This window comes from Myxine glutinosa, chromosome 4, assembly GCF_964187855.1.
Source record: "Myxine glutinosa chromosome 4, kmMyxGlut1.1, whole genome shotgun sequence".
NCBI lineage: Eukaryota > Metazoa > Chordata > Myxini > Myxiniformes > Myxinidae > Myxine > Myxine glutinosa.
In genome coordinates, this window is record NC_136264.1 from 180806943 (window position 1) to 180822889 (window position 15947).

General features: G+C 45.1%; 1 protein-coding gene across 2 annotated transcripts in view; it reads right to left on the reverse strand.

The window, feature by feature from the left end:
• The window catches only part of LOC137416492 (peregrin), a 67201-nt gene that overhangs the window by 772 nt on the left and 50482 nt on the right, over positions 1 to 15947 (reverse strand). The window contains exons 15-18 of one of the 2 annotated variants that reach the window (XM_068102100.2): positions 14187 to 14316; positions 13851 to 13957; positions 8537 to 8685; positions 105 to 259 (exon numbers count right to left, since the gene is read on the reverse strand). In XM_068102100.2, coding sequence (XP_067958201.2) covers positions 105 to 259; positions 8537 to 8685; positions 13851 to 13957; positions 14187 to 14316 — 541 coding nt within the window. The remainder of the gene's footprint in view (positions 1 to 104; positions 260 to 8536; positions 8686 to 13850; positions 13958 to 14186; positions 14317 to 15947) is intronic. The other variant, XM_078776762.1, reaches the window with a different exon arrangement.

A 15947-nucleotide genomic window follows, 5' to 3' on the forward strand; every position in this document is an offset into this window, starting at 1 on the left:
AGTTCAAATCTGTCTCGATACAAATTTGTATTCAAACCATTGGAACTACAGCTTGGATGGAGATCAATAAAGAATTGGGGCAAATTCAGAATCACTCGTTTTACCAGGTGCGCTTGTTATCAAAGAAAAGCACGAGGAAGAGCCGTTCTGACGTTTCTTTGCCTCGGGCATCCCCCAATCGCAGCACATCAAGTGGCGGCACCGGGATGGGCACACCTCGATGTAACAGGCCTTCACGGGGCATTGCTGGGTTTATGATCTGTAGGCAGGGCGATACCAAGACAGATGTTGAACAGCTTGTGGGTCAATTTAAATTTCAGTGCTGTCAGGTGAAAGATTTCTTAATGCACAACTCGACCAAAGCTCAAAGGGCCTCGATTGACAAAGGCTTGTGTCAAAGTTGTACGATTGTTTGGAAGTTAGTTTATTTGTACAGCTGAAATTAAAGGCTAGTATATATTTGTAAATAATGAAGAAAGAAAAAAAAAAAAAAGGAGATTAAAGTGAAGTTAAGATTAAAAATCGAATTCCACTTTTTGTACCCTCCAACTATCTTGTTGTGTATGGGAGGCATGTACCAAGACCGCAAGTGCAACAACAACCATTGGGGCATTCCCCCCAAAAAACCTGAAGGGTATGATGGGAAGAATGGACATTGCCCAATGTCCGTCGGTCCTGAGAGATGGCCCACGTCTCTCGGGACCGACGAGCCATCTTGTCCACGGGCATGGGCACGCTCAGCAAAGAATATAGAGATATACCAAGCCTGTGGGCCTCTGTGGCACTCTACCCCCAATGAACACTTGATATTGTGCATACATCCACAAAGAATGTATGCAGACGTGGCATTATTTCCAATACACACAGATATCAGAAATGGGGCGGGGTGAGGGGGACGTTCCCATGCCCTTCCACCTCACAGTATAAAGGCTCAGGTTCTGTATTCCTCATTCCCATGCCAGTCCAAGCGTAAGTGTCACAGCATGGCCCAACCAGCTTTCCTTTGATAGCAAACGCAACTGATCACGTAATATTGTAACGTGACTGGGTATTGGTGAACTTGGGTCACCCTTGGCATAACTGCCCCAAGATAAACCGTGTGGCCTGGTCGGCTGAATTGAAAAACCATGTGGGAGGACAGTATTCAGACTTAAAATCCGACTTTTCTAAGCTGACACCGCCAACCATGGAACGAGATGTCAACCTCACGCAAGCAATTTAATAACGACAATGATTAATTCATGGCAAATCAGGATGCACAGTTTTTAGTCAGGTTCACTATGTTTTTTCGTTCAAAATTTTTGGAGATTAGCAAAACTACATTTTTGGAATATTCAGAGCATGAGGATTCCAAAAATTAATGTTGGCATTTGCGTAGACACTTTTGCAAAAATGACACTCAGGACAGTGATGAAGATCTGTAAAAGCATATTCCTGAACGGTATAGACCGAGTAGAACCGGTGTATAGGACTTATAGTTCAATCTGATATGAACAAGGCTGTTTTCTTGCTTTATAAACCCATACCTATAACTTCAAAGGACTTGCAATGTCATGTATTATGTAATACAGTTATATCACAAATATAAAGACAATGGTTTTCAATCACCTTTGTTTGTTGCTTTTCTATAATCCTGAGCACTATTTTGAGGCCTTTATTGGATTCCTTAACCCAGAAAACATAGGATTAGCATATTTAATTAAGTTTCTAGGTTGACTAGAAGCCGAGATAGCGCAAAATATGTATTTTATGGCGGCCATTTTGAAAATCCAAAATGGCGGCCATGCAGGTGTCTGTGCAAATGCCAACATTGATTTTCGGATTCTCCATGCCCTGATGATTCCAAAAATGTACAGGTTTGCTAATCCCAAAATTTTGAACGAAATTATATTTGTTAACATAGTGAACCTGACTATCTTCATCACTGTCCTTGAGTGTCATTTTCGCAAAGGTGTCTACGCAAATCCGTCTTCTACCGACTCCTCTCTGGCCTTGCCCCCCCAGCCCTCTCTGGGCTCTGTCCCCCAAATATTCCTACAGGTCGCACAAGATCTGCCTGCAACCCTCTTGTGGTTAAACTGCCAAAATCAAGACTCTCTGCTCACCTTCACTCCTTCATTCCTCTTTTCTCCCGCCTCTGGAACAAACTCCCTCACTCTCTTCAATCCCACTCCACCCTCCAGGTCTTTAAAACAGCTGTTCACCACCATCTCTTATCCTCCCCCATCCAAAACCTTGATCTTTTCTACCCCCGCTAATTTCGGTCCCCTTGTGTTTTATACCTCTCCCCCCCCCCCCCCCCTCCCCTTCCCACGCCTCCTGCCCCCAAGCCCTCTCCCTCCCACACTTCTCCCTGCTCTCAAATGTTGTGGTTGTGTGCTTCCCCTTCTCTCCCCATCTTGTCTTCCGCTCCCTCTTTTTGTATATTTTGTTTGTTTGGTTGATTTGTTTGTGAAATAAATGTTAGCTCTTTCACGAGCCTCGATTCAGTATACAAAAAAAATAAAAATAAAAAAAGCCAACATTAATTTTGGATTCCTCATGCTCTGAGTATTCCAGAAATGTATAGTTTTGCTCATCTCCCAAAATTTTGAATGAAAAAACATAGTGAACCTGACTATTTGTAAACAATAAATACAAGCAATGCAAATGACATGAGGCACATATCTGAGGGGTTTCCATGGTAAGACACACGCAACACGTACTTGTTGAATTATAGAAAACCTATCCCCAGCTATTGCCACAATTATGTCGGAATAGTGGGTTGAAAATTGGAAGGGATAAAAACAATCACAGGGAGAGGGTAAATAAACAAAACCCCATCCCAGCCATAAGATGGTAGCTCGCTGAGGGGCTGGAGGATAACTCGTACGACGTCTGGCGAAGTCCAACAGGAGAACTCTCGGGGACTTACGTGGTGGCCAATTGCTTGCTCTCTCGAGGCTCCAATAAATCGTACAGCCTACCGGGGAGGAACACTCGCCAGCCTAGTCTCCGACCTACCCTACCTCTTAACAGCCAGGCCGCCGCACACCTTGCTTAGCTGAACGTTGGTCGTAAACCTCTGTGTCCCCTGGGGCGGCGAGTTTGTCCCCAGAGCGACTTTGTATCGCAGGGAGTAATACAACGATAGTGAATGGGAGTGGAAAAAAGGGGGAAATTGTATCTGTGTGATTAAGTTTCTGGCTACTCTATCTCCGTTACATTTGCCCCACGTACAGTTGTGGGCAAAAATATTGGCACCCTTGCACGTTTTTCGAATAACTCACAATTTTCTCGAAAAAGAAGTTGAAATTGACAAAAGTATTTGGTCTCCACAATTCTTTATTTCACTGTTAATATTACAGAACGTTTGTTTTTTTTATTCAGAACTTAATATATCCTTTTAAATCAGAAAAAAAATGGCATTGACAAAATTATTGACACTCGAGACTTAAAGGCGTATCACAGCCTTTGGACAAAATAACTGCAGTCAAGCGCTTCTTATAGCCATGAATGAGCTTCCTACACCTTCTCCACTGACAGTTTGGCCCACTCTTCTTGTGAAAACTGTTCCAGTTCTCCCAGATCTGAAGGGTGCCTTCACACAACTGCTGTTTTCAGATCTCCCCACAGGTGTTCAATGGGATTTAGATCTGTACTCATTGCTGACCACTTCAGAACAATCCAGCGTTTTGTCTTGAACCATTCATGGGTGCTTTTTGAAGTGTGTTTGGGGTCATTGTCCTGCTGCAAGACCCATGACCTTCGGCGGAGACTCAGCTTTCTGACACTGGGTTGAACAATGGGCTCCAAAATGCCTGGTAATCTCCTGGTTTCATGATTCCATGCACACATTCAAGGCACCCAGTGCCAGAGGAAGCACAGCAACCCCAAAACATCACTGAACCTCCTCCATGTTTGACTGTAGGGGAGGTGTTCTTTTCTTTGAAGGCTTCATTTTGTTTTCTGTAAACCAAGAGATGATGTGCTTTAAAAAAAAAAAGCTCTGATTTTGTCTCATCTGTCCACAGGACATTCTTCCAGAAGAATTTTGACTTGTTCAGGTGTGTTTTGGCAAACTCCAGTCGGGCTTTCTTTTGTCTCTCTCAGAAGTGGGGTCCTCCTGGGTCTCCTACCATAGAACCCCCTTTCATTGAGTTGGTGACGAATGGATGCGAGTTGAAACTGTTGTACCTTGTGTCTGAAGGTCAGCTTGAATCTGTTTGGCAGTTGATCGAGGTGCTTTCTCCACCATTCAAACAATTCTTCACTGCAATCTTCGATCAGGTTTTCTCTTGCGGCCACATTCAGGGAGGTTGGCTACAGTGCCATGGGCCTTAAACTTTATGATAACATTGCGTACGGTGGACACAGGAACATCGAGTTCTCTGAAGATCGACTTGTAGCATTGAGATTGTCCATGCTTGGTTGCAATCTTGCGTCTGACCTCCTCAGACAATTTTCTGGTTACCTCCACCACCAAAAGTGGATGGAGGTTATGTTTTCACATTTACTTTTCATTCTAATTCTTCAAGATTGACAAGCATGCAAAACCCAAGCCCAAAATGTACAGTGGTAGGTCCATACCATAGTAGACAAGCTTGGTAGGGGGATCGGCCTCCTGATTCCCCATTGCTTTATCTTTTTTTCCCCTTTTCCTTGTACTCTGTAGCTGCTGCAAGCACAAGAAATTAGTTTGGGGGAAGTTGATGTCATAAGAGAATTGAGTAAAACTGAAAACGATGGCCCAGACACCATTTGCTCGAGTACTACGATAGCATTGTTTACATGGAGACCGCCATGTTGTTAAGTGGGGCCCAAGCACTCCGTTCCGTTGGAGTGCTTGCTTGAGTGCTTTGAATCGAGAAAGCCTCTTGGGAAGCGAGGACACTGTATAACAATTATTACCTCCGCCACCAAAGGTGGATGGAGGTTATGTTTTCACCCCCTATCTGTCCGTTTGTTAACAAGATATCTCAAAAAGTTGTGGACGGATGTGGACGAAATTTGGCAGAGAGGTAGCGTTTGTGACAAGGACGAAATGACGATTTTGGTGAATATCCGTATTCGTATCCGGGTACTAGAATTCTTTAAGTGATTCTTCACTATTGGGCGATAGGGCCAAAAACGAAACAGCAGGATATCTCAAAAAGTTATGGACGGATTTGGACGAAACGTTGTGGACAGGTTGTTGTGTGACAAGGACGAATCTATTCGATTTTGGTGAAGATCTGAATATGGATTCGGATATGAGAATTATTTAAATTTTTAAGTGATTCTTCACCATTGAGTGATGGGGCCAAAAACGATACATAGCAGGTTATCTCAGTTATGGACGGATTTGGACGAAACATGGACGTGTGTGTGACGAGGAAGAATCGATTCAATTTTGGTGAAGATTCGGATCCGGCTAGTATAATTTTTTAAGTGATTCTTCACCATTGGGAGATGGGGCCAAAAACGATATAAAGCAGGATATCTCAAAAAGTTGTGGACTGATGATTTAGATTAAATGTGATTCTGTTGTGATTTTCTGGTCTACTCTAGGATACAAAATGTACACTGTTCACCTGGCGGAGTTATGCTCTCCACTGAGTGCCGTTCGTTTTCTTTTTTCTCTCCATGCTCATTGCGGTACTCACAGTGACACAAAAGAGCAGAATGAATCCTTTTCTCTATTTAAACTGGTTGAATGAGTGATTTTCACCCCTCAGCCCAAATTGGGCTAAGGGGTATTGTCGTCCGGGCGTCCGTCAACTTTTGGTTTCCGTCAATTTCAAGGAGAACGGCTTGTCCGATTAAATCCATTTTTGCAGTGTGTGTTGGGGTTGAGTAGAGGAAGTTGCCTTTCGAAAATGGGCGCGCTGCGATTTTCAATATGGCCGCCACGGCAGCCATCTTGAAATTGGTTTCTGTCAATTTCAAGCAGAACGGCTTGTCCACTTAAATCCATTTTTGCAGTGTGTGTTGGGGTTGAGTAGAGGAAGGTTCCTTTCGAAAATTGGTGCGCTGCGATTTTCAATATGGCCGCCACGGCAGCCATCTTGAAATTGGTTTCCACGATGCATGGGCTGAGGAGTTACGCCCGCTTTGCGGTGCTATTTATTTTATATTGCAGGCACCTGCAACTCACCACAGATGAGTTCAATTCCAAGGTAAAGGAGAATCACCTGCTTGAAATCTAATTACGTCTAACAACTTCTAAAAGGTGCCAATAATATTGTCCAGGCCATTTTTGGATTTGTGTGGAATAAGCTAAGATTTAGTAATTTTTTCAGCTTTTTTTGTTTTGTTCCACTGGAATCCAAAGAAATACACATGTGGATACCAAAATATATTTTTAATTTCAACAATTTTCTGGAAGAAATGGTGCATTATTTGAAAAAAGTGCAAGGGTGCCAATATTTTTGGCCACGACAGTTTGCCCATTCGTAAAGGTAGGTACACGGACGTGGAAGTATTTACATTGGAACAAATACATGATGAGTATGACTGCTTCCCATGCACGTTTCAATATTCTGATTTCTTTATACTCGCTTTCTTTTGTTACATCTAAAAGTTTGAATGAAAAATTTTCCCGAATGCAAGTTTATTTATAAGTAACATTTCCAGCATGGCTGTGTATTTGTTTTTATTCCACACGGCTGCTTCTTTCTCCACCAGGACTTGACATGTGGTCGCCCATGCCAGCTGGCTTGTCCAATTATCTGCCGCACGAGCGCATTTTGACGCAAAGATTTTAACCCAGACAATATTATCACGAGCGCACTCCTTCATTCCTCTTTTCTCCCGCCTCTGGAACAAACTCCCTCACTCTATTCAATCCTACTCCTCCCACCAGGTCTTTAAAACAGCTGTTCACCACCATCTCTTATCTTCCCCCATCCAAAACCTTGATCCTTTCTACCCCTGTTAATTCACCCCAGATCCACTTTTTCGAAATACCGACTTCTTTCCTGGACGTCCTAGCAGTGTACATGTGGGTTTTTTTTTTTACCTCTGCCACCACCCACCCCCCTTCCCACGCCTCCTCCCCCCAAGCCGGCTCCCTCCCACAGATCTCCCGATGTCCCTGTTCTCGACTGTTGCACTTGTGTGTGCTTCCCTCTCTCCCCATCTTCTCCCGCTCCCTTTATCTTATGGTTTACATGTCAGTTTGTCTTTTTGTGATGTTAGCTCTTCTACGAGCCTCAATCCTGTATCCAAAAAGAAAAGAAAAGATATCCTCCCCCCCCCCCCCAAGGATAACTTGAGGGTGCGGGAGGGAATCGAGCAACACGGAGGAGCAAAGGGAAACGTCTACTCTTGCAGTGAGAGTCCGTCCACTTCCATTCCACCTGTGTAAAGCGTTAACTATTAACACTCCTTGGCACATGATTAAAGCACCTACAACAATGAAACGCGTCACAGGACTGCACGTCTCCGTATCAGTAAATGATACACACCGACCACTTCAAATGGCAATTCGGAATTATTTTAAAAAATTTATTAAAAATAATTACCCTTCACATTTGAGCTTTATGGGGAATGGCATTTTCTAAAACCTTCCTGCCGCTTCCCTCCCCCCGCCCACATTTCCGACATGTCATCCCTGTTTTGGGCATCAATTTACCTCACACCATCCAGACAATGATAGAATCATGGAACCACCATTGCTCTGCATTCCTTTTTGCCATGGTTATCTCGTTTAATTATTATGTTCTCAAGCTCCAAGCCTGAGCCGTGCACAAGGGGCGAGTAAATATTACACTGAACGATCTTGAAGCACCCTCGATGAATGCAAAACTATGTGCTACTTGCAACTCGCCTGCTTCAGCTCAATCAGCACAGAGACGGCAAAGAATCAGAAATGTTGATTGCGATATGAACGAGCAGCCGGTGTTACCATTCTTTGGCTGTTTACTTCCCTCGGAATCAAACTCATCCCCATGCTTTGCGAGCAGGACCCTCTTTTAGTGGGAGAGGTTAAGCTGATCTACCCGTTCCAGCCGCTTGCACAATACGTCGTTGGGTCTTTCGCAAGATTTGGTACTGCAGCCACATTTCTGCCTCCCGGTTTGCAATCGGTGGCTGGCAGGACAGCCCGTCTTTGAACTGGTTCGTTCCTCTTTAGATTCCCAATTATACTCATCCTGGTGTTTCACAGGAGAAGGGGGAGTACGGTCGGTAGCCATTAGCTACGTATCCCGTCTGGTAATCAAGCTGGTGGACGTGAACGATCCCCCACTGCCTTTCAAAAAGAGTCGGCCATCGTGTACCGGTATATTGCCCAAATTCCTGCTCTAACTACTGCTGGGAAGATGAATGCCAAAGCACCAGTGTATTCCCTGCCTAATGATTGCTTGGGCAGTGACGATGCTTTGGAAAAAGCATGGCCATGAATGGAATAAAGCGTGCAGTCATCAATTGTTTCATTTTACCCACATTGTTGGGTTTCTGTGGCTGGAAATGACTGAATCACATCAATCCCTTCTGCCAAAGCCCGAGAACGCCCCACCCCCCTTTCAAATAGAAACTTTATTTAAACACCATGGTGTGCTTATGGTTCCCTTACCAGAGCAGGGTATGATGGGTAGCCTCTGCACTTTGCCCAAACTAGGTTCAGTGGCTCCAGACTTCCTTCCTCTTCATCGTCTTCATCATCATCATCCTCCTCTTCCTCTTCTTCCTCGTCTTCATCCTCCCCCCAGCCGCTCTTTCGCCCTAAATAAAAGTTTTCATGAGCGTAAAAAACGCGGGGAAGTGGGCTTTATCCACATTGATATCTTAGCTAATGGTAATTGTGCAGGGTGTTTAAAAAGTCTGGAATCAAAGGATTTTTATTTTTTTTGAGACGATGCCTTTGAGGTGGATCAGACTTGCACCGACAATGACCCCAACATAGTCCAGATTTAATGTCACTTGCCTTTCTTTTTTTTCTTTTTCTTTGGGGACACCTGAAATCGGTGGTTTTATTACAAGCTCATAAAGAATGAAATCAGAAACGAATGTGCTGAAATCGGTGTCGATTTTAACGTTCAAAGAAACGTACAATAACTTACACGTGTATTCATGTCAGTGAATGCTGCCTGTCCCACCCTCAAACACGGAAACGCTTCTCGGAGAGAAAAAATGTAAAAGTTGCTTTAAATTAATCCAAGCCGACAGGGAAATTATAATTTTTTTCAATCGGACAAAAAAAAAAAAAATTGAACCCAGGCGGTATTGGCAACAGGCCGCTGCCTCATTCTACAAACAACAACATGCATTTTAAGGCCATTTTCCCTGCAAGAGCGGGGGTTAGCCTTGCGGTCCCCATGACAATCTTCTCCATTTTGCCCTATTTTCTGCATCTCTCCTTAACCCCCTTGCCCGCATTTCTTCTTCCACTGTCTTTAGCCAAGTCTTTCTCGGTCTTCCCTGTCCTCTACTTCCTTCTACATTCATTTCCATCACTCTTCTCAACCAGTCACTTTCATCCTTCCTCAACACATGACCAAACCATCTCAACCTGTTCCTCTTCACAGCATCAATCACAGGCTCTATTCCCATCATCTTTCGCAATTCATCATTTGTCTTCCTCTCTCTCAGCGACACTCCGCACATCCACCGAACCATTCGCATTTCCACCCTTTCCAGCCTTCGTTGCTGCTCTACATTCATGACCCATGTCTCGCTCCCATAAATCATAACACTTCTCACACATGCAGCATACACCTTTCCCTTCAGCTTCAACGACACTCCCCTCCTCATCAGCACGCCACTCAGTTCCCGAAACTTCTTCCATGCACGTCTCACTCTAGCAACCGTTGCCGAGTCTGATCCACCTTCTCCATTCAGCATGTCTCCGAGGTAGCAAAATGTTTTCACACCTTCCAGCTTCATGCCGTCTCCAAGATCCAACTCGACATTTCCTCCATCTGCAGCTACCTCTGTGCACACCTTACATTTGAATGTAGCTGCCACACTGGTTAATGACCCTCTGAGACCACGACATTTTTGATGAACCCCCTCAGCGCACATTGTACATTGAATGGAGTTCACTCCGACACCCTTCCTGCACACAGCACAGGGCCACTTCCCAGTTCTTTCCACCTCACCACATGCTTTACCACTTGCCATCACCTTCGTCTTTCCTATATTCACCTTCAGACCTTTTGTCTCCATACTTTCCTTCCACTTGTTCATATTTTCCTTCAGTCCATCCATACTTTCCACAATCAACACCAGATCATCTGCATACAACAACTCCCACGGTAAACCCTCCTTTACGGTCTGAGCCAGCACCTCCATCAACAACAACAACAACAACATGCATTTTAAGGCCATTTTCCCTGCTAGAGCGGGGGTTAGCCTTGCGGTCCCCATGACAATCTTCTCCATTTTGCCCTATTTTCTGCATCTCTCCTTGTTAACCCCCTTGCCCGCATTTCTTCTTCCACCATCTTTAGCCAAGTCTTTGTCGGTCTTCCCCGTCCTCTACTTCCTTCTACATTAACTTCCATCACTCTTCACAACCAGTCACTTTCATCCTTCCTCAACACATGACCAAACCATCTCAACCTGTTCCTCTTCACAGCATCAATCACAGGCAATATTCCCATCATCTTTCGCAATTCATCATTTGTCTTCCTCTCTCTCAACGATACTCCGCACATCCATCGAACCATTCACATTTCCACCCTTTCCAGCCTTCGTTGCTGCTCTACGTTCATTACCCATGTCTCGCTCCCATAAATCATAACACTTCTCACACATGCAGCATACACCTTTCCCTTCAGCTTCAGCGACACTCTCCTCCTCATCAGCACGCCACTCAGTTCCCGAAACTTCTTCCATGCACATCTCACTCGAGCAACCGTTGCCGAGTCTGATCCACCTTCTCCATTCAGCATGTCTCCAAGGTAGCAAAATGTTTTCACACCTTTCAGCTTCATGCCGTCTCCAAGATCCAACTCAACATTTCCTCCATCTGCAGCTCCCTCTGTGCACACCTTACATTTGAATGTAGCTGCCACACTGGTAAATGACCCTCTCAGACCACTACATTTTTGATGAACCCACTCAGCGCACATTGAATAGAGTTCACTCCGACACCCTTCCTGCACACAGCACACGGCCACTTCCCAGTTCTTTCCACCTCACCACATGCTTTACCACTTGCCATCACCTTCGTCTTTCCGATATTCACCTTCAGACCTTTTGTCTCCATACATTCCTTCCACTTGTTCATCTTTTCCTTCAGTCCATCCATACTTTCCGCAATCAACACCAGATCATCTGCATACAACAACTCCCACGGTAAACCCTCCTTTACGTTCTGAGCCAGCACCTCCATCACAGCTACAAATAGTAGTGGACTTAGTACCGACCCCTGATGCACTCCCACCTTCACCTCAAACTCACCACTGTTCCCGTCCTTCGTCCTTACAGCTGTGCGCGCTCTTTTGTACATTGCCATCACAACTCTGATCAACCATTCCTCCACTTCTAACTTCCTCAATGCCCATGTCAATACTTTGCGTGGAACCCTATCGAATGCTTTCTCCAGATCAACAAACCCAAGAAACAACTTCCTCTTCTCCATGTACTTCTCCTGCAACTGCCTCACAATAAAGAGCGCGTCTGTCGTTCCTCTTCCTGGCATAAATCCAAACAATTTCGTTGATCTTCACCTTCTTCCTTATCCTCCTCTCCAACACCCTTTCCAATACCTTCATTCCATGCTCCAATAACTTTATCGCTCGGTACGAGCCACACTCCAGAGGGTCACCTTTCCCCTTGTATAGAGGGACGAGTGTACTCAGTTCCCAATCGACTGGAATGCGGCCTTCTTTCACCACCAGATTACAGATCTCTGTCATTCTCTTCACACCCCAACTTCCTGCTGCCTTCAACATATCTCCCACAACTCCCATCGGCCCTCCCGCTTTTCTACTCTTCATTGCTTTTATCGCTTCCTCAACTTCCTTCTCAGTTATCTTCTCTGCCGGTCCTAAAACTGGGTTACTCTCGATGTTGCCATCCCATTCATTCTCTGTATTCAACAGCATTTCCATATATCTTTTCCATCTTCCTTTAATTCCATCTGGGTCCACAACGATTTGTCCCACTTCATCCTTCAAGCAACTCACCCCCATCACATCACACCTCTCTTTCGCTATCTGCTTTGCAATCCTGAATACCACTCTCTGACCCTCTTCCGAATCCAAGCGTTCTCCGAACATTTTCCTACATGTCTCCTGCGCCTTTGCTACCTCTTTCTTTGCAGCCTTCTTGGCTGCCTTATAACTTTCATGCTCTGCTTTTTCTGCTCCCGTACCCTTCGCCTTCTGCCACTCCTTGAACTTCTTCCTCTTCTCGTCAATCCTCTTTCCAACTTCATCATCCCACCACCATGTTTCCGAGTGCCTCGGTGGTCCTTTTGTCCATCCACATACCTCACCAACGGCTCCCAACAGACTATCTTTCATTGACATCCAACCACTTTCAAGCTCAGCCACATCATCCTCGACCCGACTCAGCCTCTTTTAATGCCTCCCTTACAGTCACCTCTTTCAACCTCCACACCTTCATTCTCGGTTGGTACTTCACCCGCCGAGCTCTCCTCGCACCTTTCACCCTTATGTCGCAGACAACTAAGTGGTGCTGTGAAACAGCCTCCTCTCCCGGGATCACCTTTGTGTCCCGGAGGTGCCCCCTATCTCGCCTACGCACCATCAGGTAGTCAACAGTTGTCGTCGACCCACCTGACGTGTATGTAACAAGCTTATTATCCCCTTTCTGGAACTGAGTATTACAAATCAACAAATCAGCTCCATCAGCAAACTCCAAAATCCTTTCACCTTCTCCATTTCTCACACCATATCCGCAACCCCCATGAACTCCCTCAACACCGTCCATACTCCTTCCCACATGTCCATTTAGGTCTCCTCCTACCACAACAACTTCCTCATCTTTCACGTTTTCCATCACCTTCTCTATCGCACACCAGAACTTGTCCTTCTCTTCATCGCTCCGACCAACCTGCGGAGCATATCCCGAGATGATGTTCACCAAGAGCTTTCCAATCATCATTTTCACCATCATCAACCTATCACTCACTCTGGTCACACTCACCACACTGTCTACAAACTCCTCAGAAAACAGGACACCAACACCATTCACGCCCTCCGGGCACCCTTGCCACACAAACTTGTATTTCTGTCCCTGCCTACCCTTCACCATTCTCACACCACTTCCCTTCCATCTCGTCTCTTGCACACAACATATGTCCACTCTTCTTCTGACCAATACTTCCACCACTTCTCCTGATCTCCCTGTCATTGTCCCTACATTCCATGTTCCAAACCTCAGAAACCGATCTCCACTTCGGGCTGTACCCTGTCCATATGTAGTTGTAATTGTCATGGTTCTCTTTTTGAGGCAATGTTTTTATGGCCGGATGCCCTTCCTGACGCCAACCCTCTTAGTCGCCTCTTACGACACGCAGGGATACGGTGTACCTATTCTAACCAGGGTACACACCGTACCGTGCCTCATTCTCTCCCCCCAAAAAATTATTTGCTCTTAAGAAATATATAACCTCCCATTTTTGAGCTTTCAACCAGCATAAGATGTTGAGCTTTTTATATTGTGGTATTTTTATCATGGGCTTTTGCTAGTTATCAAAATAAAATTGTAAAATAAATATCCCTATGATTCCAGACTTTTGAAACACCCTGTCACATGGCTGGTTAAGGTTACAAGGACGTAGCCACAAATGGACAAGCCAGAACTTAAGGCGGCCATAGCTTTTGAGTCAGGAGGTGAAAGTGTTCGGGTTCGGGAACCCTAACAGCACAGCACAAGTATTCAAAATAAAAATCTTTCTCCAGAAGCTCTCGTACCAGATCCCCTGCTCCGACCTGCCTCTGAACTTTCCTCGCTGCTCTCTTCCAAGAATGTCCCACAGGAGAATGGCTCCTTCACCCGTCCAGTCTTGTCAGGGGATGCACTGAAATTGGGACAAGAGGGTAATGATAATGATGTAAAACCAGTTAAACTTGGCCATTGCTTGCTAGTTACTCCAGCACCCTTTGGTTCCAACCTCAATCGAAGGTTCATTGACTTTTTTTCTTAACAAGTTCTTCATTGAACTTCTTGACAAATAGCCCCCCCTAATCTATACAGTTAACATATTGCTGCCCCTCCCGAAGCAAACTGTTCTTGCACATGTCTTGCACCTGGTGTTGTCGGATGGCACTGTCGAAGAGGTTGTTGACGATGTGTCGGATTCTGAAGACGAACGGGGATGTCTGTACACCCGGAAACTCTCCGCATCTTGGGGTCCTTTAAATACCCCCTCGGCAACACCTGACAATGAAATAATTTATGGTTATAAGCAACCCATTATGGTACGAGTTACTTCTCCACAACACAATGTTATAAATAAAATAATGAAGTTTCATCTAAACTTTCCCCAGTAAAGTCAGTCAGTTCTGGTGAAATTCAAACAATTTGCTGCCCGATCTCTTCCATCTCTACCAACCTGTTAATAGTCTATACGACCAAAACTCGCATTAAAAAGATTTGCATAATTATGGAAAACTAGGCTCATGGAGGAGGTAAATGAAAGAGGTAAACAGGTGCACAGACTGGCAGAGGTTCCAAAGTGGAACAGGGAGAGAGGAGTGGCAGAAGCCAAAGGGGTGGGGAGGGTCAGCAAGAGTAGAAGACAGCAGGGGTGGGTATGGAAGAAAGCATGCAGAGACTATGGGAAGCATTCTTGAAATACTCGATGGAAGAGTAGGGAGTTTTGGGATCGCATATGGGAGGGCTGGGGGAAGACGCAGGGATGAGAGGGTGGGAGGATCGAGTCTAGAAGTGAAACAGAGAGCTGAGAGCCCACCAACCTACATGTAGAGGGTGAGAAGCAGACCGTGCGACTTGCCCACTGCTGAGATCCCAACAACAAAGAGCCTTAGACTCTATTCCATCCAGGGGAGCAATATGGGAAGCAGTTGCACCAGTCCAGAGTGGTGACTCCTATTCCATACTTTGGCTGAAGGCCTTGTATATAGTAATGAGTTCTGAGTGGTGCAGATTGACAGCTCTGCAAGAAATGCCGAAGTGGTAAAGAGAAGTGGTTCACCTATTGCAGATTGTCAGGCTTAGGAACTCTAAAGACTTGCACCTCTTCCAGAGGTTGGCAAGAGCAGTAAACTGGGGGTTCCAATTCTGATCCTTGTAGAGAGCATAGTGAAGTCATCAATGTTGCCTAATAATCATTCATCCCTTTGCTTATCTTTGATAAAAGGCGGATTGGTCTGATGTCGAGTGGATTGGACTTGGAACCCTTATTGTAAGTGAAAAGGGGTGATATTTGTAACTTTGCAAGATGAAGGCAGGGGCCAATTTCAGAGCAGGTGTCAATATTGACATCTATACCTTAGGGGGAGGTCTATGCGCTGCAGAGAGCAATATATCATGGTGGAACGGGCAAGTAGGGGAAGGGAAGGATTGGGAACCTTGGCCTTTTCAGGAAAAACTATTAAGATGTTCAATTTTTTTTTCACATCAGTGTCCAACATGACTTCATCTTTCCAGAGTGAAGGTACAGAAAGGGAACGTATACCACAGAGAGGCTTGACCAGCTACCACCAGCCTTTCTAGGATGGCAACAGACCTGAGAGCTTTGGCTGAAAGTGAACTTGATGTTGGGATCTGACTCATGGAAAGACCGATGTGAATTGGTTGCACGTGATTCGGAGGAACTTTCGATTCCCATCAGTTGGGTTTGCTTCCAGATGGAGAATGAAAGCTGCTTCTTTGCAATTTCCTCGTCATACATCTCAATATAGTACCAGAGTTGACAGGTTGAATAGGGTGGTTGGAGGAATGAAGATTGATGAAGAGGAAGGAATTCCAAGAACTGTTGATGTCAGGTGCCGATGAGACGAGGTATATCTGGAAGGGATATATCAGATCTCAGAGCAGACCAGCTT